We start from the raw sequence: 25,001 nt of genomic DNA, 5'->3' as shown, positions 1-25,001 counted from the left end.
AAAATTAATTCTGTTAATAAAATAACAGAACTAATCAATACATTAATATATTAATGTAATAAAAGTATATTAATGAGAAGAGTGACATTCTTTACTTATGAGAGAGAACATTTTACTTAATTTCAAAGTTAATGTCCCCTTATCATCAAATTCAACTACAAATGTTCATTTGTTAAGACTGATATGTGAAGAGACTTTATTTTACCTTTGAAAACATCTTTTCACATAGATAGGTAATGGCAAATACCAAGAACCACACATAAGGCTGATTTTAATTGAGCATACTCATCACTTGGAAGGCATCTATAGAATTCTGTTCTCAATATTTGCCTTTTAGTTTGTCATTTACAAGACACATGAATCCTTTTCAATGAAGATCAGGTGGGAGGTCCTCACTGCACATTCAGCTGGATGCTGAAGTATGGAAATTTCCTTTGCTCTGACACTGTGGTTCAAAAAAATGCTGCTCGGATGGTAGCTGGAGATCAAAAGATGTATCTGCTACAAAACCTGTGGGGGATGGAGAGCGTGCTTCCTGGTTTAAGTTGATGGCACATGAAGCAGAGAGTAGGCGGAGATTACTTGTGATGTGAACATTAGTTGCAAACAATGAATTTACTAGAGTGTAAGCTTTACATGTAAGTTCCATTTTACCTTTTCATTTTAAGAAATATTATCAAATCTTTAGCAAAGATTTGTTATCTCCAAAGTCATTTAATGTTCAGCAATAGTAGTTAGGAGTGGTTCTCCCCATTCAAAAAATTTCAATTCCAGCCCCCATCTCAAAAAAAAAAAAAAAAGTCACAGTACAACTTTGCCACTGCTAAGTAGCCAACTGCTGTGTAGTAAGGCAAGTCACTACATTTAGCTTTAGTTTCTGACAAAAATTCATGGAAATGAGAAAGGCTTAGTGTGTGAGACAAAAAATGAAGTTCACCAATGACATCACTAGTGCAATAATACATGCCAAGATTCAGATTATTTTCCTTAAATCCTATCTGCTGATGAATAAAACAGTAAATAACTATATGCTTTACACATCTTACAATTTCCCTTTGTAACTTCATCAAAGATTTGAACACATCTTCACAGATTCCATTTCAGCTCGTACTGAATTAATGCTTTATTACTTCCTTTGTAAAAATTCTCACCTGTAGATCATTCCACACAGTCTATTCAGAGAGGCTCATCCTTCCATCACCACAAATTCATCAGTGACTCTACTAATAAACCATAACCAAGCAGCATTAGCAACATCTGTTGACTAATAAAGACCCAGAGAAAACCACACAAAATTATTTGTCTTGCTTTTTAATCAACTCTTGATGTAGCATCCCACATCCTCAACTCTTTGGGCAACTGTTCTCACCTGACGTTTAACAAGTTTATTTTCACTGGATACATCTCCTTAGCGCTACAATCAAACATGATTTAATTAAGTCACTATTGATGAGCAGCTTTTCTTATTTGGCTAACAACAGTGCTCATCAGACAATTTGCTTGCAGCCTCACTTTTATTTTTTCATTTTTTCTAAAGAAATTCTGCTGTGAATAGACATTTTATGTTAAATTGCCAATTTTTCTGATTGCTGCCTTCCTGTGGATTGGGAAACCTGTAATGAGCACCCCCTCTGGTTACGTCAAGGCATGCTGTATTCTTTCGGCACAGTGCCAGGGGATAATAAACAACGCTCTGCCACCTAATCTAGTAACAAAATTATCCTCACTACACTATACCGTTAACAGTAAGACATTCAAAGTATACCTTTCTTTTGTTTGGGATGACGGCTATGCTCTGATCATCAAAAATATCAAAAACAAAATAAAAACAGCAATACACGTCTCAAAACACTACTGAATTAGTTATAACTGTAAATTGTAACATGCTGATCATCAGTGCAATATCCCACAGTAAGCTCCTGCTGTAGGAGACCCAAGGCCACGCTCAGACGTGGTGACTCACTATAAGGAGACCCAAAATCACGCACAGCCCTGGTGACTCACTGTCAGGGAGACTGCTGCACTCAGGGCTAGAGCTGATTCTAGCCATCAGCAAGAGGAAAAGAACCTATTACGTGAAGACTGGAGGCATCATACGACAAGCTTCCTGTTTTCTCTCTCAGGAAGCGCCGTACACAAAGTACTCCTTTCTCCAGCAGTGACACGGATAACACACACGGATGATATTTTGGCATGTACGACATGCTACGACCTTGACATACAAGCCCACCCAAGGAGTGGCCAGTCTGACATTCAAGTAGTAAAGGCTTTACAGGAGAAAAATACAGAAACATGAGAACTCCATTACACACTTACTGCTGCTTCTTTGAAAAGAATAAGCCGATTTTCTTTAACCTATTCAGCAAAAAAGCAAACTTAGCAACCACCCTTAGTAAAAATTTAAGTCTACACAACCTACAAGAATATGGAATGAAAAAAAAAAAACTGGTATCCATCATTGATCCATCAATCAATGATGTCACTTCTTAGAAAAGTAAGTTTTAAGAAGGGTATTAGAGGTTCGGATAAATTGAATAAACCAGACTTTCTCAACCAGTGTGCCAAGATAACTAATTAGTAGAAAAAATAATCTAAGTGATCACTTTCTCACTTCTCCCAAGACTCGTACATGGCTGTTTACCAATCCAGATGCCCAGGAGAGAAGATAATCCACAGTGAATGCATACAACATTTGGGTTGTAAGTTTAGGCTTAATTCTCTCAGCACAAACTGAGAAAGGCTGGAATACGTGGCCAAGTCAGGAAACACTGACACTTGAAAATGAAAATACACCATTACTGGGTCATAAAATCTTTTTTGAGAGTATCTGCATGCTAGTTGCTATTAGCATACAGGCGCGAAGGATACAAACACATAAACCAACAGGAATAAATTAAGGTACAGATTAGAACCAGAAATATTGACAGAAAAGGCAAATAATGAGTCAATAAAAGGGGAACACAAGGATATGCGAGATCTGGAGCTGCTGTGAAGGTTCTCACTCATCAAACGAAAATCTTAGGTCTCAATAGCCTTGTTAATTCATGCAATCCAATTCACTTCGTAGAGTCAATGTTTTCCATTGTTTATTGGCCAAACATTAATAGCCAAAGCGATACCACTTTCTGGTGTTTTGATCTATATTTAACTCAACACAAGCTAAAATAAAATATCATTTTTATGATGTCTAGCAGACTACAAATGCTTCTAATCCTCCCACCAACCTTCAAAATCCTAAAGGTGAAGATCTACCACCTGTCAAAGTGGTTTCTGTTTGTCATGAGCCAAATTCTCCAAAAGTGAGTGTGACAGGCAAGCCACCAGACCTCAGGCTATTGAGTGTCCTGTGGGCCTCAGCTTCATCACCTGTGAAAAAAAGATTTTGAATCTCTAAAATCTTTTCTGGCTCCAACAGTCTCTGAATACATTTATCTGCCAAAAGGATTTTTAATTATCCAAGAATAGATTCGTATTAAGAAAGTGTGTGGGCAGTTGGTATTTGGCCATGGGGCTACAAATAATAAAGAAAATTTTAAATCGTTTGCAGAGCCTATCCCTAATTAAAAGGTTTTATTTTTTCCATCCCTTATTTAAAAGGAGGCCTCAGACCATTCTCATTAATTGGCAAAAGATCTTAGGCAGTATAACCCATTACTAAATAGCTTAAATGAAACTGCTGTTCAAAACGCAAACTATCATGTGACTCTATGACCCATCCAAACACTTGGCAAGGAAATGTTACAAAGGACAAATCCATATGTTTACAATAGACATTTTAAAGCTAGACTAGTTCTTTCTCATCTAGTGTATCAAAATAAGGAGGCTATAAGTAAAACATCATAATTGTATAAAAGCCAAAGATGTGGGTTCTAGTCTGGTTGGCTAACTAGCTGGCTTTCTTTCATCCACACAAAATGGTTTGAATGGTTCAGTAATCTGATTACCCAAAATGCCTATGTTGTTTTAGAAAGAATAATGGTGATAATGATAACAATCTCTTATACAGCAATTATATTTACCAGATGCTTGTCTAAGCTATATATATACAGGGATATACTTAATCCTTACAACAATCCTATGAAACATATTATTTTCATTATTATTCCTACTTGAGAGATGAGAAAACTAACAATGAAACCTGCCCAGAATTACACAGTCAAGCACTGAAGCCAAGATTTAGACCCAAGAAGTTTGGCTCCAGAATTATACTCTTAACACTAGGCCTAACAGACCTCTTTAATAAAATGAGGCTGCAAATTTTAGCTATATCTATACTAAGGTGGTAGTTCTGGGCACATTATTTAATCTCTCCAACCTCAGTTTCTCTAAAATGGGAATAATAATGAAGACTTTACAGTGAAGTAAAACGTGTACCTCTCCTTAGCATTGTAAATAACAATATTTTGGAAAGCAAATTGGGTTTATATTCCAAGATCCATAAAAAGGTTCTTAACCTTGACATAAAATTCCATTTCTGTAAATTCACCCTAATGAATTTATGAATGTATTTGAAAATCTATGCTCTTTAATATGTAATAGTACAAGTCAGACATGTCAAAGCTAACTGCACTTAAGACCAAGTCACTCCAGTCATGTCTGACTCTTTGTGACCCATGGACTGTAGCCTGCCAGGCTCCTCTGTCCACAGGATTCTCTAGGTAAGAATACTGGGACAGGTTGCCATGTCCTCCTCCAGCGAATCTTCCCGACCCAGGTTGCCTGCATTCTCTGCATTGCAGGTGGATTCTTTACCCATGAAGACACCTGTCCATTGAGTCGGTGATGCCATCCAACCATCTCATCCTCTGTCGTCCCCTTCTCCTCTTGCCCCCAATCCCTCCCAGCATCAGGGTCCTCTCCAATGAATCAACTCTTGGTATGAGGTGGCCAAAGTACTGGAGTTTCACCTTTAGCATCAGCCTTTCCAAAGAACACCCAGGACTGATCTCCTTTAGAAAGGACTGGTTGGATCTCCTTGCAGTCCAAGGGACTCTCAAGAGTCTTCTACAACACCATAGTTCAAAAGCATCAATTCTTCAGCACTTAGCTTTCTTCACAGTCCAATTCTCACATCCATACATGACCACTGGAAAAGCCATAGCCTTGACTAGATGGACCTTTGTTGGCAAAGTAATGTCTCTGCTTTTGAATATGCTATCTAGGTTGGTCATAACTTTCCTTCGATGGAGTAAGCATCTTTTAATTTCATGGCTGCAGCCACCATCTGCAGTGATTTTCGAGCCCAAAAAAATAAAGTCTGACACTGTTTCCACTGTTTCCACATCTATTTCCCATGAAGTGATGAAACCAGATGCCATGATCTGAGTTTACTGAATGTTGAGCTTTAAGCCAACTTTTTCACTCTCCTCTTTCACTTTCATCAAGAGGCTTTTTAGTTCCTCTTCACTTTCTGCCATAAGGGTGGTGTCATCTGCATATCTGAGGTTATTGATATTTCTCCTGGCAATCTTGATTCCAGCTTGTGTTTCTTCCAGCCCAGCGTTTCTCATGATGTACTCTGCATAGAAGTTAAATAAGCAGGGTGACAATATACAGCCTTGACGTCCTCCTTTTCCCGCAACCATCAGGTGTCACTAAATATTACTAAAATTTGCTTTCAGCACCAACAGAACCTCATTCTCACTCTCTCCTCATAGGCATTGGACACAAAATTTTTTTTTTTAATATGAAAAAAATTTGGGAATTCCCTGACGGCCTAATGGTTTGGCCTTGGAGCTTTCATTGCCAGGGCTTGGGTTCAATCCCTGGTCAGGGAACTAAGATCCTACAAGCCATGAGATGCACCAAAAGAAAAATACATGAAAAATTTTTCAAAATTTTGTTTGCTTTTACTGTTATTGTTTTGCTTCTTACTTTGCATGTTATTGACAATTATGGTAGTAAAATGGAAAAATAAACATAATAGTAGAAATAAGAATGAGAGAGAAATTGGAGGAAGCAAAAAGGGGTCTTAACAGTTTCATTCTTTAGAAGTGAAATCAGGTGTTTCACAGAGTAGGCAGAGGATCAACATTCAAAAGATCATGGGTTTCCTGAATTCCAGAGTGAAAATAGTATGTGACAACAGATGACACAATTCTCAACAGTAATCAATTTACCAAAGAGGCCTACCCAGTTGACTTGTTACAAAAGTGATATCCTCCTGTTGTACAAGTCCATTTTCAGCCATCATATATGAGACAAGTTCTGTTCTATTCATTCTTTATATTTGCAGCCATTTCTAGGCACATAGCTCTGTGTGTCACACATTAAAAAAAAAAAACCTGATGATTATTATATTAAATGAAGATTAAAACATGGTTACTTATCAGTTAACTTAAACTACATTAGTAATAAAAGACTCATGAGGCAGTGATAAGATAGGTAAACCTTGTTTCTTTCACTGCATTTAGTAGAGGATTTGATACATACAGATACCTGTAAATGCTGAATAACCGAACTGAAGAATAAACAAATGAATATATGAACAAACCAATGAATAAAGTATATGATCATCAATAATGACTAGGGATATTGTTCAGTCAGAAGGGTTATCAGTCCTAAATAAATTGATCCATCCATACATACCTCGTTCCCAAATATTTATAGAAGGGTAGAGGAGAGAAACAGAGATGGGCAAAGGAAGTGGGGGAAGAGGAGAACAGACTAAAAATCTCATTTCAGACAGTTTGTTTTCCTCAAGAGCAATAATGGAACAACATATAAAAGGTACTCTGCAAGGTACAAAGACTTTCCGAAATCTGTATTATCTCTCACCATTAATATTTTAAGGACAACCTAAAAAGAACCACAAAAATACACATTACAAATCACAGACCTATATACATTGTTTAAAAATAGAAAACCAGGATTTTTTTTTTTAGTTTTTTTTTTTTCTAATTTTATTTTATTTTTAAACTTTACATAATTGTATTAGTTTTGCCAAATATCAAAATGAATCCGCCACAGGTAAAGATGACCTCGTCTTAAATCCTGTTTCCTTAGTGGATTTACAGAAAAACAGACATTCCTTAGAGATGACTTCATCAGATAAAGTACAGGTCTTAACTACATGCACTATTGCCTTTTTAAAAAGCCAAACAAAACATTCTGCTTTGTTAGGGTTAGCAAAAATAAAACAACTAGTGTGCTACCCTGCTGAGATGTAGCAGAATAAAAATAAAGTGGTTTCAGAAATGAATATAAAATATATATTATTTTTGTATTGAAAAACTGACAGGCTTTTATTACATGTGTGTCCAATTATACTTAATTAAAGTTGAGCAACCCAAGTATTGGGGTTATTCTCCCCTTCCTGACAAGACTGGAAAACAAGTCTTCCTGAAGCAACAGGAAAACTGACAAATGGCAGTGCTTTGGGAACGTCCATTCATCCACTCCTGTTGTGCCCTTTTAAGTGCAGCCTGGACTTTCCAGGTGGCTCGGTGGTAACAAATATGCCTGCCAATGCAAGAGGAGCAGGTTCAAGCCCTGTGTCGGGAAGATCCCTTGGAAAAGGAAATGACAACGGACTCCAGCATTCTTGCCTGGGAAATCCTATGGACAGAGGATCCTGGTAGACTACGATCCACGGGGTCGCAAAGAGTCGGGCACAACTTAGCAACTAAACAACAGCAAAGCGCACCCTAACTCAAGCACCGATTTAAAAACAAAACAAACCAAAAACAAACAAACAAACAACCAGAGAGGAGTGCGTACTTATCACCCATCTCTAAAGCTGTATGACTGAGCAGTCCTAGCCTTTACACATCAGAATAGGAACCTCAGATTCTGTCCCACTAGATAAACTTAATGTATCTTAAGAGGTATCTGACACAGTAAAACCTAACAGCAGAAATTCTCCCAGTCCATCTTCACTTGACAGCCCATGTTTTCCATTCTCCTCATAAAATCACGGGGCCCAGATCATCTTTTTTGAGTTTAGTTGACTATTCTGTAGACTGGCTTCACTTTCTGCTAACCAAACAACTATGGTTCTGATGCAAGGAAAAATACAAAACTATGCTAGAAGCCAGTGAGCCTGTGGTTTACTGGGAAAAGAACTGGTTAGATGATGTAGTTTAAGTTACAACTCTGTCACTTACTCCTCCATGGTCTTAAGGAAACTGCAATCTAGTGAAGCCTGAGGTCTAGCTTCTGTGTAGTTTTGACTGTTGTTGCTGTTCAGTCACTAAGTCATATCCAACTCTTTGCGACCATGGACGGCAGCACACTAGGCTTCCCTGTCCTTCACTATCTCTCAGAGTTTGCTTAAACTCATGTCTATTAAGTTGGTGATGCCATTCAACCATCTCATCCTCTGTTGCCCCTTTCTCCTCTTGCCTTTAATCTTTCCCAGCATCAGGATCTTTTCCAATAAGTCAGCTGTTCACATCAGGTAGCCAAAGTATTGGAGCTTCAGCATCAGTCCTTTCAATGAATATTTAGGGTTGATTTCCTTGAGGGTCAACTGGTTTGATCTCCTTGCAGTCCAAAAGACTTTCAAGAGTCTTCTCTAGAACCACAGTTTAGAAGCATCAATTCTTCAGATAGCAGTAAACAATTATCATTGCATGAACAGATACTACATGCTATGCATTGTGTTAATTACTTTAAACATATGATCTCTTTAAATTCTCACAACACAATTACTACCCTCTTTTATAGGTGAGCCTATGGACTGTGTGCTGCAGTCCATGGGGTCGCAAAGAGTTGGACACGACTAAGCGACTGAACTGAACTGATAGATGGGAAAATTGAGATCTATAGAGGGGCTGAATAACATACAATATCACAAAGCAAATGATAAAATGATGAGGCCATATTTGACCCCAAGGAATCTCAAGCTCTCTCTGCCTAGCCTTTCTCCTACCATTCCCTTATTCAAAATACCACCACACTGATCCACTCATCATACTCGGTATGAGACACTGCCTTTCACAAGTCAATATCACTGTTCATGGTAATAGGAGGGGGTGCCTGCTTAAACTACTTTTGAACCCACCTATGAGATACACTTTGAGAGACAGGATTCACTTTTCAGGGAAGCTCCTTCTAACTCATCCAAACAATCCATCATGCTCGTAACAACTCTATTCACTCTTGTATTGTTGTACTTACAACATTACCATTTAAGTGTTTTGCGCTTCTTTCACTCTGTCTCCTGTGGAATTCTTAAGGGCAGACAACAAACTAACGCACCTTTCAACTCTCTGCACTTAATAAATGTTCAGCCATGTTTGTTGAATAAATCAATGTCCAAAAACAGGGTTCTTCAGTTTTCTTAAAGAACAAATATAAAAGACTTCTATACATGAAATAAAATGATAAACCTTCTAAGCTATAAAAGCATTTGTAAGTATCTATAACTAATGTATATCCTCACTATACAATCTCTAAACCTGAAAAAAATTGTGAACCATTCTATTCAATTAACTTTAAGGTTTCTTTAATGATATGTTGAAATTTGTTGTTCTTCAGTTGCTCAGTCATGTCTGACTCTTTGTGACCCTATGGACTGCAGCACACCAGGCTTCCCTGTTCTTCACTATCTCCCAGAATTTGCTCAAATCCATGTCCATTGAGTTGGTGATGCCAACCAACCATCTCATCCTCTGTTGTCCCCTACTTCCTCCTACTTCCAGGAGGAAGACCCAGCAACAAGGTCTTTTCCAATGAGCCAGCTGTTTGTGTCAGGTGGTCAAAGTATTGGAGCTTCAGCTTCAGCATCAGTCCTTACAATGAATATCCAGGGTTGATTTCCTTTATGTCTTGATCTCCTCGGGGTTTAATCTCCTTGCTAAAATTTGAATACTTTTAAATTTAGCTTTTTTATCCAAATTCAGAGTTCTTCTAGCTTCATCAAAGTAAACAATTTTGTTGATCAGAGAAATATAGTAAGGAAAATGCACTGTTTAGTTACAATGACATTATAGACTGTAACATGCTAGAACTTGAAATGGCTTTTAAAAATCAGCTATTATATATAATTACTAAAAAAGTTATATATTCATTTCAAAGTTTATATAAAATAATGCTACATAAAAAAGAAGTTACAAAATTTAAGAATAAATCTCCACCTTAACACTGCCTAAAACTTTTAACTGGGCCACTTAAAGCCATTTATTAAAATGGCTTGCATTTCAAAATTTTGCAACTTAATGATAATTACTTCACAGGTATGAGCCAATAGTGCCATCCACTGTTCTTATAAATGATCTTGCCCAAATACAGTTTTTATGATGCACTAAAAATAAGATTACTTTAAAATTTTATTTGCACAATAGTTAAGTGGAAATAAGGTATCTAGGGTTTCACTGAAGATATGAAAAAAGCTGCAAATTTCAGGACAACTAGTTCTGGGATAAAAGCAAAAATGTAACAAGTTCAAAATTGACATGAATGCTTCAATTTCACACATTTAATTTTTTGAGATAAGTTTCACTTCATTCATGGTCCAAATTAACATTTTTTCTCTACAAAACAATCATCTATAGCCAGAGAGAAGTAATTAGAATTATATTCCAGTACAGCCAGAGAACTTCCTGCATTTAAGTAACCCTGCTGTCACTGAAATACTAAAATGCTTCTGAAGTGAATATTTTGAGTAAGACTGCTATACAAGCTATGGGTGAGACTAAGATTAATTTTTCTCCATTTATTTATCAAACATTCACTTAAAACTCAACAAGTGAAATAGGAAGTTGAGGAGCTGATGATTCTCAGATAAACTCCTAACCTTAAATTCTAGTACCAGCACCTTTCCAGCCAAAAAAGTACAAAGGGTGAAGAGAAAGGATGGCGGGGGTGGCTTGGAGAATGCTAATAGAGAACAGGATACAGCAAGACCATAATGTTATGGAAAACACTTATTGAAACGCCCATGATGTGTCAGGCTACGTCTACAGCACGTAGTATGTGTCAAAACTTACAAAATAGATCTGCTCTTAGAAGTTACCCAACATATCTGAGTCATGGAGCTAGAAAATAACAGTGTCTATGACTCTAAACCCCAAGCACAGAGGTCCCTTCGATGAACCATAAACTCTATCTTCTCTGAAATACACTGGAGCCACATTCCAGGCTCATTACTAAGAGATATTTTCTGGCCTCCATAAGCTTGCAGAAGCACAAGAATAATAACAGTTATCTACTGACCTTAGGGATGTGCCAAAAAAATAGTTATAACCTTAAGTTTGAAGATTCATGTGGCCCTGTTAGGACTTCTATAAGTTACTTTCGAAAACCCTAATGTCAAGGGTGTAACATAAAACTGTATGAGTTATTTTAAGCTACAACTGAGAACAGACACCTTTTGCTAGTACTTAATTAGAAAGATTACCTTCCAGAGATAATTGATACATTTTAGCTGTCTTTTATCTTTGGTCAACAGCACAGGCTTTGCAAATTAGCATAATAAATGACAGAAATAAATTTTGATTTCTGAAAGTAATGGCTGACTACTCAACACAAGTGCTTACTGATCAGCATAAAAGATAGTAGAAATGGGATCACATTACTGAAATCAGTGACTCTCAACATCAGCCGAGTGGCTGAAACATTTGCCGAAAGAGGGTAATAAATCTTGCAACACCCTAGCTGAGACTGATATTTATCAAACTGTAGTGACAGACCAGGATTTTTGTTTCCAACCTGTTGTAAACCAGTGTTTTTGTGAAATACAATGAAAAGGAATTATAAGACATAACGGCAACGTTAAACCATCTTAAAAGTTTCTAAGGTGCCTGCTCTCAGTTTCTGTAACTGTCACAGACAAGCCATCCACAGTTGTTAAGAAGTCGGCACTAGTCCGCAGATCACACTTCGGGTAGCATTGTCTCGGACCATTCAGTCCAGGCCAGTCCAGTCCACCTCACTCGCTCACTTACATCCAGCTCTTTGCAACCCCTTGGACTGAAGCACGCCAGGCTTTCCTGTCCATCATCAACTCCTGGAGCTTGCTCAAACTCATGTCCATTAAGTTGGTGATACCATCTCATCCTCTGTCGTCCACTTCTCCTCCTGCCCTCAATCTTTCCCAGCATCAGGGTCTTTTCAAATGAGTCAGTTCTTTGCATCAGATGGCCAAAGTAATGGAGTTTCAGTTTCAGCATCAGTCCCTCCAATGAAAATGCAGGACTGATTTTCTTTACGATGGACTGGATGGATCTCCTTGCAGTCCAAGGGACTCTCAAGAGTCTTCTCCAACACCACAGTTCAAAAGCATCAATTCTTCAGTGCTCAGCTTTCTTTATAGTCCAACCCTCACATCCATAACATGACTACTGGAAAAACCACATCTTTGACTAGATGGACCTGTATTAGCAGAGTAATGTTTCTGCTTTTTAATATGCTGTCTAGGTTGCTCATAGCTTTTCTTCCAGGAGCAAGCATCTTTTACTTTCGTGGTTGCTGTCACCAGCTGCAGCAATTTTTAAAGGAGGTCACCATTATCTTCACCATAGTTTGGTCTCCAGTCAAGCACAGGGGAGGGAACACAGTCCTGCCCATCAACAGAAAATTGGATTAAAGATTTACTGAGAATGGCGCCGCCCATCAGAACAAGACCCAGTTTTCCCCTCAGTCAGTCTCTCCCATCAGGAAGCTTCCATAAGCCTTTTATCCTTTCCCTCAGAGGGCAGAAAGAATGAAAACCACAATCACAGAAAACTAATCAAACTGATCACACAGACCACAGCCTTGTCTAACTCAATGAAACGATGATCCATGCCGTGTAGGGCCACCCAAGATGGACAAGTCATGGTGGAGAGTTCTGACAAAACATGGTCCACAGGACAAGGGAATGGCAAACCACTTCAGCATTCTTGCCTTGCTGCTGCTGCTGCTGCTAAGTTGCTTCAGTCGTTTCTGACTCTGTGCGACCCCATAGACGGCAGCCCACCAGGCTCCCCCGTCCCTGGGATTCTCCAGGCAAGAACACTGGAGGGGGTTGCCATTTCCTTCTCCAATGCATGAAAGTAAAAAGTGAAAGTGAAGTCGCTCAGTTATGTCCAATTCTTCGCAACTCCATGGACTGCAGCCTACCAGGCTCCTTTGTCCATGGGATTTTCCAGGTAAGAGTACTGGAGTGGGGTGCCATCGCCTTCTCCGTTCCTGCCTTGAGAACCCCATGAACAGTACAAAAAGGCAAAAAGATATGACACCACAAGATGAACTCTCCAGGTTGGTAGGGGCCCAATATGCTACTGGAGAAGAGTACAGAAGTCACTGCAGAAAGAATGAAGAGATGAACCAAAGCAAAAACAATGCCAAGTTGTGGGTGCCGCTGACGATGGAAGTAAAGTCCAACGCTGCAAAGAATACTGCATGGGAACCTGGAATGTCAGGTCCATGAATCAACGTAAATTCAGTTCAGTTCAGTCACTCAGTCGTGTCCGACTCTTTGCGACCCCGTCAATCGCAGCACGCCAGGCCTCCCTGTCCATCACCAACTCCCGGAGTTCACTCAGACTCACGTCCATCGAGTCAGTGATGCCATCCAGCCATCTCATCCTCTGTCGTTCCCTTTTCCTCCTGCCCCAAATCCCTCCCAGCATCAGAGTCTTTTCCAATGAGTAAACTCTGCACATGAGGTGGCCAAAGTACTGGAGTTTCAGCTTCAGCATCATTCCCTCCAAAGAAATCCCAGGGCTGACCTCCTTCAGAATGGACTGGTTGGATCTCCTGGCAGTCCAAGGGACTCTCAAGAGTCTTCTCCAACACCACAGTTCAAAAGCATCAATTCTTTGGCTCTCAGCCTTCTTCACAGTCCAACTCTCACATTCATACATGACCACAGGAAAAACCATAGCCTTGACTAGATGGACCTTTGTTGGCAAAGTAATGTCTCTGCTTTTGAATATGCTATCTAGGTTGGTCATAACTTTCCTTCCAAGGAGTAAGCGTCTTTTAATTGGAAGTGATCAAAGAGGAGATGGCAAGAGTGAACATCAACATCTTAGGAATCAGTGAACTAAAATGGAGTGGAATAGGAGATTTTAGTTCAGATGACCATTATATCTACTATTGTGGGCAAGAATCCCTTAGAAGAAATGGAGTAGCCCTCACAGTCAACAAGAGTCTAAATGCAGTACTTGAGTGCAATTTCAAAAATGACAGAATTATCTGTTTGTTTCCAAGGCAAACCATTCAATATCACATTAATCCAAGTCTATGCCCCAACCAAGTAATGCTGAAGAAGCTGAACCTGAATGGTTTTATGAAGATCTACAAGATCTTCTAGAACACACACCCAAAAAAGATGTCCTTTTCATTACAGGGGACTGGAATGCAAAAGTAGGAAGTCAAGAGATACTGAGAGTAACAGGCGAATTTGACCTTGTAGTACAAAATGAAGCAGGTCAAAGGGTAACAGAGTTTTGCCAAGAGAACGCACTGATCATAGTAAACACTCTCTTCCAACAACACAAGAGATGACAAGGACATCACTAGATGGTCAACACCGAAATCAGACTGATTATATTCTTTGCAGTCAAAGATGGAGAAGCTCTATACAGTCAGCAAAAACAAGACCGGGAGTTGACTGTGGCTCAGATCATGAACTCCTTATTGCCAAATTCAGACTTAAAGTGAAGAAAGTAGGGAAAACCACTAGACCATTCAGGTATGACCTAAATCAAATTGCATACAATTATACAGTGGAAGTGACAAAAAGATTCAAGGGATCAGAGCTGATAGAGAGCCTGACGAACAATGGACAGAGGTTTTTGATACTGTACAAGAGGTAGTGATCAAGACCATCTCCAAGAAAAAGAAATGCAAGAAGGCAAAATGGCTGTCTGGGGAGGCCTTACAAATAGCTGTGAAATGACGAAAAGCAAAAAGCAAAGGAGAAAAGGAAAGATATACCCATTTGAATGGAGAACTCCAAAGAATAGCAAGTAGAGATAAGAAAGCCTTCCTTAGTGATCAATGCAAAAAAATAAGAGGAAAACAACAGAATGGGAAAGACTAGAGATCTCTTCAAGAAAATTATAGATACCAAAGGAATATTTCATGCAAAGATGGGCACAATAAAGGACAGAAACGTTCTTTAGACGTTAGAAGGACCTAACAGAAGCAGAATATATTGAGAAGAGGTGGTAAGAATACACAAAAGAACTATACAAAAAAGATCTTCATGACCCAGATAACCACATGGTGTGATCACTAACCTAGAGCCAGACATTCTTGAGTGTGAAGTCAAGTGGGTCTTAGGAAGCTTCACTACGAACAAAGCTAGTGGAGGTGATGGAATTCCAGTTGAGTTGTTTCAAATCCTAAAAGATGATGCTGTGAAAGTGATGCACTCAATATTCCAGCATATTTGGAAAATTCAGCAATGGCCACAGGACTGGAAAAGGTCAGTTTCATTCCTATCCCAAAAAAAGGCAATGCCAAAGTATGTTCAAACTACCACACAATTGCACTCATCTCATAAGCTAGCAAAGTAATGCTCAAACTCTCCAAGCAAGGCTTCAACAGTACTTGAACCATGAACTTCAGATGTTCAAGATGGATTTAGAAAAGGCAGAAGAATCAGAGATCAAATTGCCAACATCCGCTGGATCATCGAAAAAGCAAGAGACTTCCAGAAAAACATCTGCTTCTGTTTTATTGACTACGCCAAAGCCTTTGACTGTGGATTACAACAGACTGTGGAAAATTCTTCAAGAGATGAGAATACCAGACCACCTGACCTGCATCCAGGAGTTAGAACTGGACATGGAACAACAGACTGGCTCCAAATAGGGAAAGGAATACATCAAGGCTGTTTATTGTCACCCTGCTTATTTAACTTATATGCAGAGTACATCAGGTGAAATGCCAGGCTGGATGAAGCACAAGCTGAAATCAAGACTGCGAGGAGAAATATCAATAGCCTCAGATATGCAGATGACACCATCCTTATGGCAGAAAGTGAAGAACTAACGAACCTCTTGATGAAAATGAAAGAAAAGAGTGAAAAAGTTGGCTTAAAACTCAATACTCGGAAAACAAAAATCATGGTATCCCGTCCCAACACTTCATGGCAAATAGATGGGGAAACAATGGAAACAGTTTGACCCTTAAGGACACTATTCTGTCTTGGTCCCTCCTTTACACTCACTCTCGACACTGGGTAGAGGATTCTGGCTGCCTGAGGCTAATCATACTGTCTCATCTGACTCAAGTGACCCTTTCCTGCAAGGTCTGATTTAATCACCCAGAACAGGTAGAAGGTGCCAGTTTACTTAAACTCTGATTGCAGATTTTGCGCTGGGACTTGCTTTCATTATAACCTGACAGCTGGGTTGTAGAAAGCAAACTAATCCTCATTGGTAGCTACTACTGTCCATCAAAAAACCTCTAGAGTTACACATGACAAAATTGACTTACATTAATTTATAGTCAATCAGTGGTCTATATGTAAAAAAAAGATTCTGACCCATAAATGTTAAGTAAATGAGTGACTATTAAGTCTGCTGAATGCTTTTTGGAACATGTTTTATCTTGAGATACAGTCTCCTAGAGAAAGGTGTCGGGACCTGAATGTCTCTGAGGACGGCACCAGGCTTAGGGAACTTTTCTCAGGAGAGCAGATTCAGAATAGGGACATAGTTAATACAATCAAGACATGTGAACAGAACAGTACAGTATAACTGAGCAAAAAAGAACATCTTATTTATCAACACTATGCTAAGATATTAACAAATTACAAAATATTAGAAAGATTCAGCCTAACAAAAGTGTGATACTGCATATATTCAACCCTCCAAGGATCTCTTTGGAACCTTAATTCAAGCTTTATAAGAACACTTACAATTAAATGCCTCCAAAAATTTTTTCTAAACAGAACATTATTTTCTGAAAGCTATAATTTAAAAGTAACATTAAAAAACAGCATTTGAGGTTTACATTTTCCACGTATGTACTGATAAGGGCAGTAGTCTTGTTTGATGACAAAGGTCAAGGAAAAGATGACCATTTCTCTGTGTGGCTGTCACATCTCATAGAAGGGCAGTGAGAAGATAACTGAGGGTCTCACATCTCTTACCTCCAGAGGTCTCAGGAGTCACTGCTGTGTACCCTCACCCCTAGACGAGGGTCATGCTGGAACCTATGAGCATTCATTCCCCAGAATATGGAACAGAACAAGCTCCCCACAGAGGAGGTGCTATTTACTCTGCATTTAGAGCCTCATGTTTTATTTATTTATTTTTAAATTTTATTTTATTTTTAAACTTTACATAATTGTATTAGTTTTGCCAAATATCAAAATGAATCCATCACAGGTATACATGTGCTCATGTTTTAGATTATTTCAGTCAGTATTGGTCACCTTTTGACTCCAGAAATGTTTATCTTTGTATATGTCATAATATCTAACACAATACCTGGTAATGTGGTAAGCAATAATCACTGTATTTTCAAATGCATTGTGATTATATCAAGTTAATAACTACTTCATGTTTTACCATTAGAACCAGAAAGATAACCAAATGTTACTAGTAATTCTGTGTCTCTAAAAATAACATCACTTATATGAGAGAAATTCGCACTTTTGCTCTTTCATTCATTCAGTCACCTACCTATCTAGCTCTGGAATAGGGACTTATAAATTCTGGACATTACAGAAAAAAGTTAAAACATCCAAATTAGTTTATTTTCCCAAAGCTCAAGTGTCATGGGGCGGGGAGGGGAAGTAACAGATACTTAAATGAAAATGAATTGAAGTATGTAATTTCAAAAAAATTAGATTCCCCTTAAAAGTTCCCATATACCATCATTTTATGTCTGGCAGATGGCAAATAACAAGAAAGACAAGATAAATTTTAAAAGAGAAAGTATCAGTAAAGTATTACAGGGTCAGAGGGTATTTTCTAAGACGTGTTTAGCCTTGTGGAGGATTATCCCTTCAAATTGGTGATAATCTGATAGTAGTGTCTAAAAAATGACATACCTCATATCAGAACCTCTGAGCAGCATCCAACTCCTGGCTTCGGAAGAACAAAAATTGCCAAGGGACTGTCAAAAATGATGACTTTAATACTGACAGAGTAGGCAAAATGAACCAGAGATTTTCTTTATGGCCCAATTTCTGATTTTTAACCTTTTGTCCCCAGCACTATGTTCTATCTCCACACTCCATTCTCACTACTAAACAATAAATAACCAAATAAAGCAATCACATAAATGGGGTCCCTGGACAAAACACTGAGCTTTTCAACCTCAGCATACTTCCTCCTTTTATGCACATGTTGACTCCCCATTATACTGACCAGAACACTTGATTGATACGCTTCTACATAAATATCCACAGATTTCCTACTCTCCTGTGTGTCAGAACCATGACCTCACTCCATGAATTTAATGAAAGGGAAAAAAAAATTAGAAACAAAAAAACACTCTGGATGCATCTTCAAATTTCATTAAATATATCCTCAGAAACAAGATTATTTCTGGCCAAATATTTAATTAGAATCTCAGATTGTATATGGCTTCCAGTTTACAGAAAATGCCAAGGGTAGAATATCAGCTGAACACTACCATCAAAGGCAGAAAAGAGGGGAAGAAGAAAAGTGATAAATCCTAGAAGGTGGGGGTTGTTCTGATCAAGCACTGGCTGTATCTGAAGTCAGTGGCGTCAAAAAGAGACCATGGCATTAATGTATCAACCACAGCATAAAGGAATGTGACACAGAACCTCCACCCTCCATCCTGCCTGATGGCATGGAGGGACTGGACATCTTTCTCTAAATCAGTGAAAATCTTTAAGAAAAATGAAGTGATAAGTTCTACAATTAAACTTATGTCCTTAAATCCTATCTCTAAGAAATTATGAAAGCATCTTTCTCCCAGCACTTACCTATCTACCTATTTCACAACTGTCCCTGTTCAGTTTCTGTCAATATATTTCTAATCCTTACCTCTCTGCCTCTATAAACAAGCTCAGAAAAATCTTTCTGAAGACCATCTCTCTCACTTTATAGTTGAACTCCTCCAAATAGTAATCATCGTTTAGCAAAGCCTACTAATTTCTAACAAAATTTCTAATTTTCCCGCTCTTTCAAAGTGGTTCACCTATGCAATTAAGACACTTGCCCCTTGGAAGGAAAGCTGTGACAAACCTAGACAGCATATTAGAAAGCAAAGACCATACTCTGCTGACAAAGGTCCATTTAGTCAAAGCTATGGTTTTTCCAGTAGTCATGTACAGATGTGAAAGTTGGACCATAAAGAAGGCTAAGCATTGAAGAACTGATGTCTTTGAACTGTGGTGATGGAGAAGACTCTTAAGAGTTGCTTGGACAGCAAAGAGATCAAACCAATCAATCCTAAAGGAAATTCACCCTAAATATTCATTGAAAGGACTGATGCTGAAGCTCCAATATTTTATTCACCTGATGTGAAGAGCTAATTCATTGGAAAAGACCCTGATGCTGGGGAAGATTGAGGGCAGGAAGAGAAGGGGGCGACAGAGGATGAGATGGTTGGACTGCATCACCAACTCAATGGACATGAGTTTGAGCAGTCCAGGAGATAGTGAAGGACAGGGGAGCCTGGTGTGCTGCAGTTCATAGGTTTGCAAAGAGTTGGACAGGACTTAGCAACTGAAGAGCAACAACAATCCCAGTATTACTTCTCCTTAAGGAATCAGAAGTAATAGTTAGACATTACACATTCATAAAACCTTCACCTCTGACTAGTTCTACTTCATAAATAATTCCTCTCTCTTCTTTTATTTTCTGTACACAGGCACTGACCATTCACCTTCAATGACCTCAATTCTCACCCCCTCCAACTAAGGCTTCTTTTCAGCTTTGTACTTCTACCTCCAACCGCTCTTTGGAACTTCTAGCTCCATGGTAACAAATAAATCCACTGAAGAATGCCAAAGCCCATCTTCTTAACCATTTCACAGTTCTGCCACCCTAGTTTTTCATTCCCAAAACTACCACCTAGGCACTTGTTCCTTCCTGGCTGGGTTGCTATCAGAACCACAGGCAAGAAACATGGGTGGCCTACAGATACTGATGTGCAGTGTGTGTATGTGTGTATGTGTGTATGTGTGTGTGTGTGTGTGTGTGTGTGTGTGTGTAGCATTTCAAATGTTATTATAAGGCAAAGATTATTCTGTCCCCTCACTTGATATGACCCCTTGTTCCTATGAACCCACAAAAATACCTGATGGGAACAGTGGATAAGTCACAGTCTCGGCCACCTACTAGCTGCAGGACAATGTGAAGTCACCAAACTTCTCTGTAACCTAGTTTCCTCATCTACTAAAAAAATCTCCTGGGCTCTTCTGAGGATTAAATACAGGAAAAAGTACGCATTTCACAGAATTGTGTCTGGCACATATTAAGCAACATACATTGTTGTTGCTGTTGTTTAGTCATACTCCTTGCCCAATTTGGAACCAGTCTGATGTTCCATGTCCGGTTCGAACCGTTACTTCTTGACCCTCATACAGAAGACAGGTTTCTCAGGAGACAGGCAAGTTGGTCTGGTATCCCCATCTCTTTCAGAATTTTCCACAGTTTGTTGTGATTCACACAGTCAAAGGCTTTAGTGTAGTCAATGAAGCAGATGTTTTTCTGGAAATCCCTTGCTTTCTCTATGATCCAATGAATGTTGGCAATTTGATCTCTGGTTCCTCTGCCTTTTCTAAATCCAGCTTGTACATCTGGAAGTTCTCGGTTCATGTACTGCTAAAGTTTAGCTTAAAGGATTTTTGAGCATTGCCTTGCTAGCATGTGAAATGAGCACAATTGTATGGTAGTTTGAATATTCTTTAGCACTGATATATACATTAGCAATGATTAATTTTATTCTCACTTGTATTGAGTCATATCCATATAGCTTTATCATCCTATTAGACAAACATGTGCCTATTTATGTCTACAAGGAGTCCTTACCCCATAAGGGACAGTCTAGAAATAAGAGTGACATTGGACAAGGGGCAGCTGACCTCAAAAGGTTCATCTCAAAAAAAAAAAAAAAAGAACATTGTAAATTGGGACAAGGAACATAGTGGACCAAATTTATACATGCAATACAGCAAACATGAGTAGGATGAATAATTGAACATAAAATTGGGACAGTATAGAAGGAAAAGATAAGTGTTATTTAAGAAATAAAGGTACTCATATTATACACAATATGATCAAATAAATAGTCATCTCAGCTCATCCACAATCTAGCATGATCTGAGAGTTTCAATTTGTTTCTTGGCTAAAGCAACTAATATACCCTGTTACATTTTAAGTTAGAACTGTAAAACTGTATGGCAAAACCAATACAATATTGTAATTAGCCTCCAATTAAAATAAATAAATTTAAATTAAAAAAAGTCACTTTGATAATTTACCAATACATGGAATGAAATTTGTTACAAATGGAATCCTTTCCCTAACTGATAAATACAACATTTAAATGAAATTTGTATATCCATATTTAATTTGAAAGCCATAAAACTTTGAAAAGTGTAAGATTTTGATGGAGGTGATCATTTTCACTTGAAAGAAATAATTACCCATAGAACTCTTAAAATATTTAAATATAAACAAAAAAAAAAAAGCTATGAGTTCTATCAGAGGTTTAAAAAAAAATCAAGGTAAAGGTGTTAAGAGTGATATCGTTGACAAACAGTCACAGAGATACTTTCATCTGGGAACAAGTGATAAGGCTCCAACTGACTCCGGAGAATGATTAGCAGTCGGAGAAGTTTAGAAACTCTTACCTCAAGGAGTGACAGTATGAACTGAATCCTCTTAACAGTGGAAGAATGTTTGCTGATTTACTTACTAAGGGGCTTTCCTATACAGTAATATGAGAGATGTAAGAGGATGAGAACGTGAAAGGAAATATCCAGCAAGCTTGAAAAAGTCCACAGCCTCATTTTAAGAAACACTAAGCCCAAGAGAAGACAATGTTAAGTTATAATATAGGGGAAGAAATTTAACTTAATGCATTTACAATGGCTACCTAGGGGAAATTTTGAAAAACACATGGCCAAATAAATCAGAAATAATTTAAAAATACAACATTAATTCAACATTTATCGAGTACTCACTTTGTACTAGACACTGAAGTCAGAGGTAGTAACAGTGACAACTGAAATACTCTCTAAACTCACGATGCTCATGATGCAGTAGAAAATACAAATTATACCTTCTGAAAAGTGCCACAATCAAGGCAAACAGGCAATGCTGTAGGTGTAAAGGAAGGTATTCAGTCTGGTCATGAGGGAGGAACAAGCAGCCACCCAAAGAAAGGTGCACACAACAGTGTCAGCAGGATTGCCCGAAGTGAGTGGAGAAGTAGTAAGACTTGCTTGGGGCTGGGGGGAAGGTTCTGAATCTTCCACACAGAGCCAGAGTTAGTCCTGGACAAGTTCACAAAGTCAGCTGAAAGGCCTCCAGGGCTTTTAGGGAAAAATTAACATTCCTTGGTCTTTGGTCGCAGTGGTGGGATGAACCAGAAGGTGATGAGACAAGAGCAAAGATGACCAGTGACAAGACAGTTGCCATAGTGTAGGGGTAAAGGATGGCACGGGCTGGGAAAGAGGCAGGAAGATGCTGAAGCAGGAAAGATAAGTTCACCTGTTCTCAATGGGAAAGAGCATGAAGAAAGCAAAGGGCAGGTAAAGAACAATTTTTTAAAAGAGGGAAGGAAGATAAAATTTTAAAGGAGCAGGAAGGCTTAAATCTGTGGGAAATGTGAGGCAGACGCATAAATGGAGGGACCCCTAGAGGTTTAAATTTAAGTTTATTATCAGCCTATGATAATGTAGATCGAAGTGGGAAATAAGTAACTTTATCAGATGCAGTCATAATTTAAACAAAAGGAAATAAAACCAAGTATGACTGGTTATTCCAGGAGTTAAGAGTCAGGCAGAACTCAGAGTGCTTGATATCCAGTCACAACGTGTATTTATTTGCAGTTTAAGGCTCATAAAAGTAACACTGAAAAACCTTCATTTCAGATAGTTAAGAATCAGAATATGGTTAGGATCTTGGGCAATGTTTACTATAAAACCCACTCAAAAAATAGTCAAAGATGATGGGTGTAGTAACCATTTTACAGAATGAAATACTTTTCTTAAAAAGATTTTATCCAAGGGCAGAGCTGAAAAATAAAATCCATGTTTATAACCAAAAAGGAAAAGTTAGAATAATGTTAATTTTTTTTATTTTTTATCTTTATAAAGACAAAAACTTTTGCTGCAAATATAAGCGTAACTGTGTACAGGGAACATTTTAGAGGGAATGATATTCAGGTATGATTCTTTAAAAAATTCATTTTTTATTTTTCTTTCCCATGGAAATGTTCAATTACTTTCCTATATCATATAGCCAGGAAAACAAACAAATAAACAAAAAACTAGAGTACACTGAATGTTTAATGAGTAAATGCAAGAGAAGCTTACCCAGTATTGATGGAAATGATTTCGATGAGTGGATTCTTCCTAATCTTTGGCAAATCCAGTCGTGCTCCCCCCAAACGTTTTCCATTATCCTTTTTCTGACCCAACAGTCTCACAGAGTGACCTTCAAATAAAGTACATAAATATATGTGAGCATGAGTCATACAACATCACTTTAATTTACTGCTTTCAACAAATCTGTTGATACTCGCATTTAACTTTTTCTTTTATAAAAAGAAGAAAACAAACAAAATGACCCAGAGAAGATATAATCATTGACCTTAAGTAATACTACCAAAGGGAAAGGCAGCTGTGGCCAAGTCCTCCAGTCATAAGCGCCTTGCTTAGAATATTTGCACATTTATACTGCACAGATGAGAGAAATAGGAATATCTTCAGAGTGTCATTCCACAGGTCTGAGTGGTCTCTAACACAGACATGTATAGAAAGTAGGAAGGGTTCACTTGGGCACTGGTCCTGAAGGCCAAGTACAAAAGCAGATCATCTGCTCAAGGCAAACTGTCAATCAAAAAAGTGAAAAATAAAAAGCTGAGATAAAATGACACACGAGGGTTGGATTTTTAAGAAAAAAAAGTTTTTAAACAATTTTTCAAAAACCATTACAAAAGAATCAGAACACTAAGACCCATTAAAATTCTGAATTAACTGTAGACTTACAGACAAGTTGGAAGAACTGAACAAAGAATTTCCATCTGCTTGATATTTCCTAATTATTATTTTCCATATTTACTTTGCCATTTTATTTATATATATACATATGATTTTTTAAATAATATCACTGAGGTACATCCTGTATAACTCACCCATTGTACATACACAATTCAACACTTTTAAATAAACTTATACAGCTGTACAGTCATCATGACCCATTTTTAGAACATTTAGAACATCACCTCCAAAATTCCCTCAAGCTTATTTATAGTCTATCCCTGCTCCCATACCAAATATACATTTTGTTAACCTATCAACCAGCTGATGAACATTTGGACTGTTTCCAATTAACCTTTTATAATAATGCTTCTATGAATATCTGAATACAGATCTTCATGCATATATATGTGTTCATTTCTCTTGGATAGATATCTAGGAAAATTGTGGGTTATGCTGTAAATTTAAATTTTATAAGAAAAAACTGTTTTTGAAAGAAGTACTACCATTTTACATCCCACCAGCAATGTATGAAGGTTTGAGTTTCTCCACATCACCAAGACCTTATACTGTAACTTCTGAGAACAGCTATTCCAGTGGGCATGTAATGGTATATTACTGTGCTTTGAGTGACTATGCATTACATGATGATAATGATACTGAACACCTTTTCATGTGATTAGCCAACTGTATTCCCAATTGGTAACATGTTGTAATGGTAAATTTTATACGTAAAGTTGACTGGGCCACAGGGTGCCCAGACATTTAGCCAAACACTATTTTGGGTGTGTCTGTGGGGGTGTTTCTGCATGAGACTGATATTTGAATTAGTAGACTTGAGTAAAGCAGATTGCTCAGCCTAACACTGGTAGGCATAGTACAATTAATCAAAGACTTGAATAGAACAAAAAGGCTGAGTAAG

General features: G+C 38.1%; 1 protein-coding gene across 1 annotated transcript in view; it reads right to left on the bottom strand.

Annotated features, from left to right (window-relative positions):
• Positions 1 to 25,001, bottom strand: part of CDKAL1 (CDK5 regulatory subunit associated protein 1-like 1) — a 622,071-nt gene that overhangs the window by 380,160 nt on the left and 216,910 nt on the right. Inside the window, exon 8 of the mRNA XM_010848824.1 lies at positions 23,414 to 23,534. Coding sequence (XP_010847126.1) covers positions 23,414 to 23,534 — 121 coding nt within the window. The remainder of the gene's footprint in view (positions 1 to 23,413; positions 23,535 to 25,001) is intronic.

This window comes from Bison bison, unplaced genomic scaffold (assembly GCF_000754665.1).
Source record: "Bison bison bison isolate TAMUID 2011002044 unplaced genomic scaffold, Bison_UMD1.0 scf7180017864274, whole genome shotgun sequence".
Taxonomy (NCBI): domain Eukaryota; kingdom Metazoa; phylum Chordata; class Mammalia; order Artiodactyla; family Bovidae; genus Bison; species Bison bison.
The sequence above is the reverse complement of the archived record's forward strand: the minus strand, read 5'-3'. Positions and strand labels throughout refer to the sequence as shown.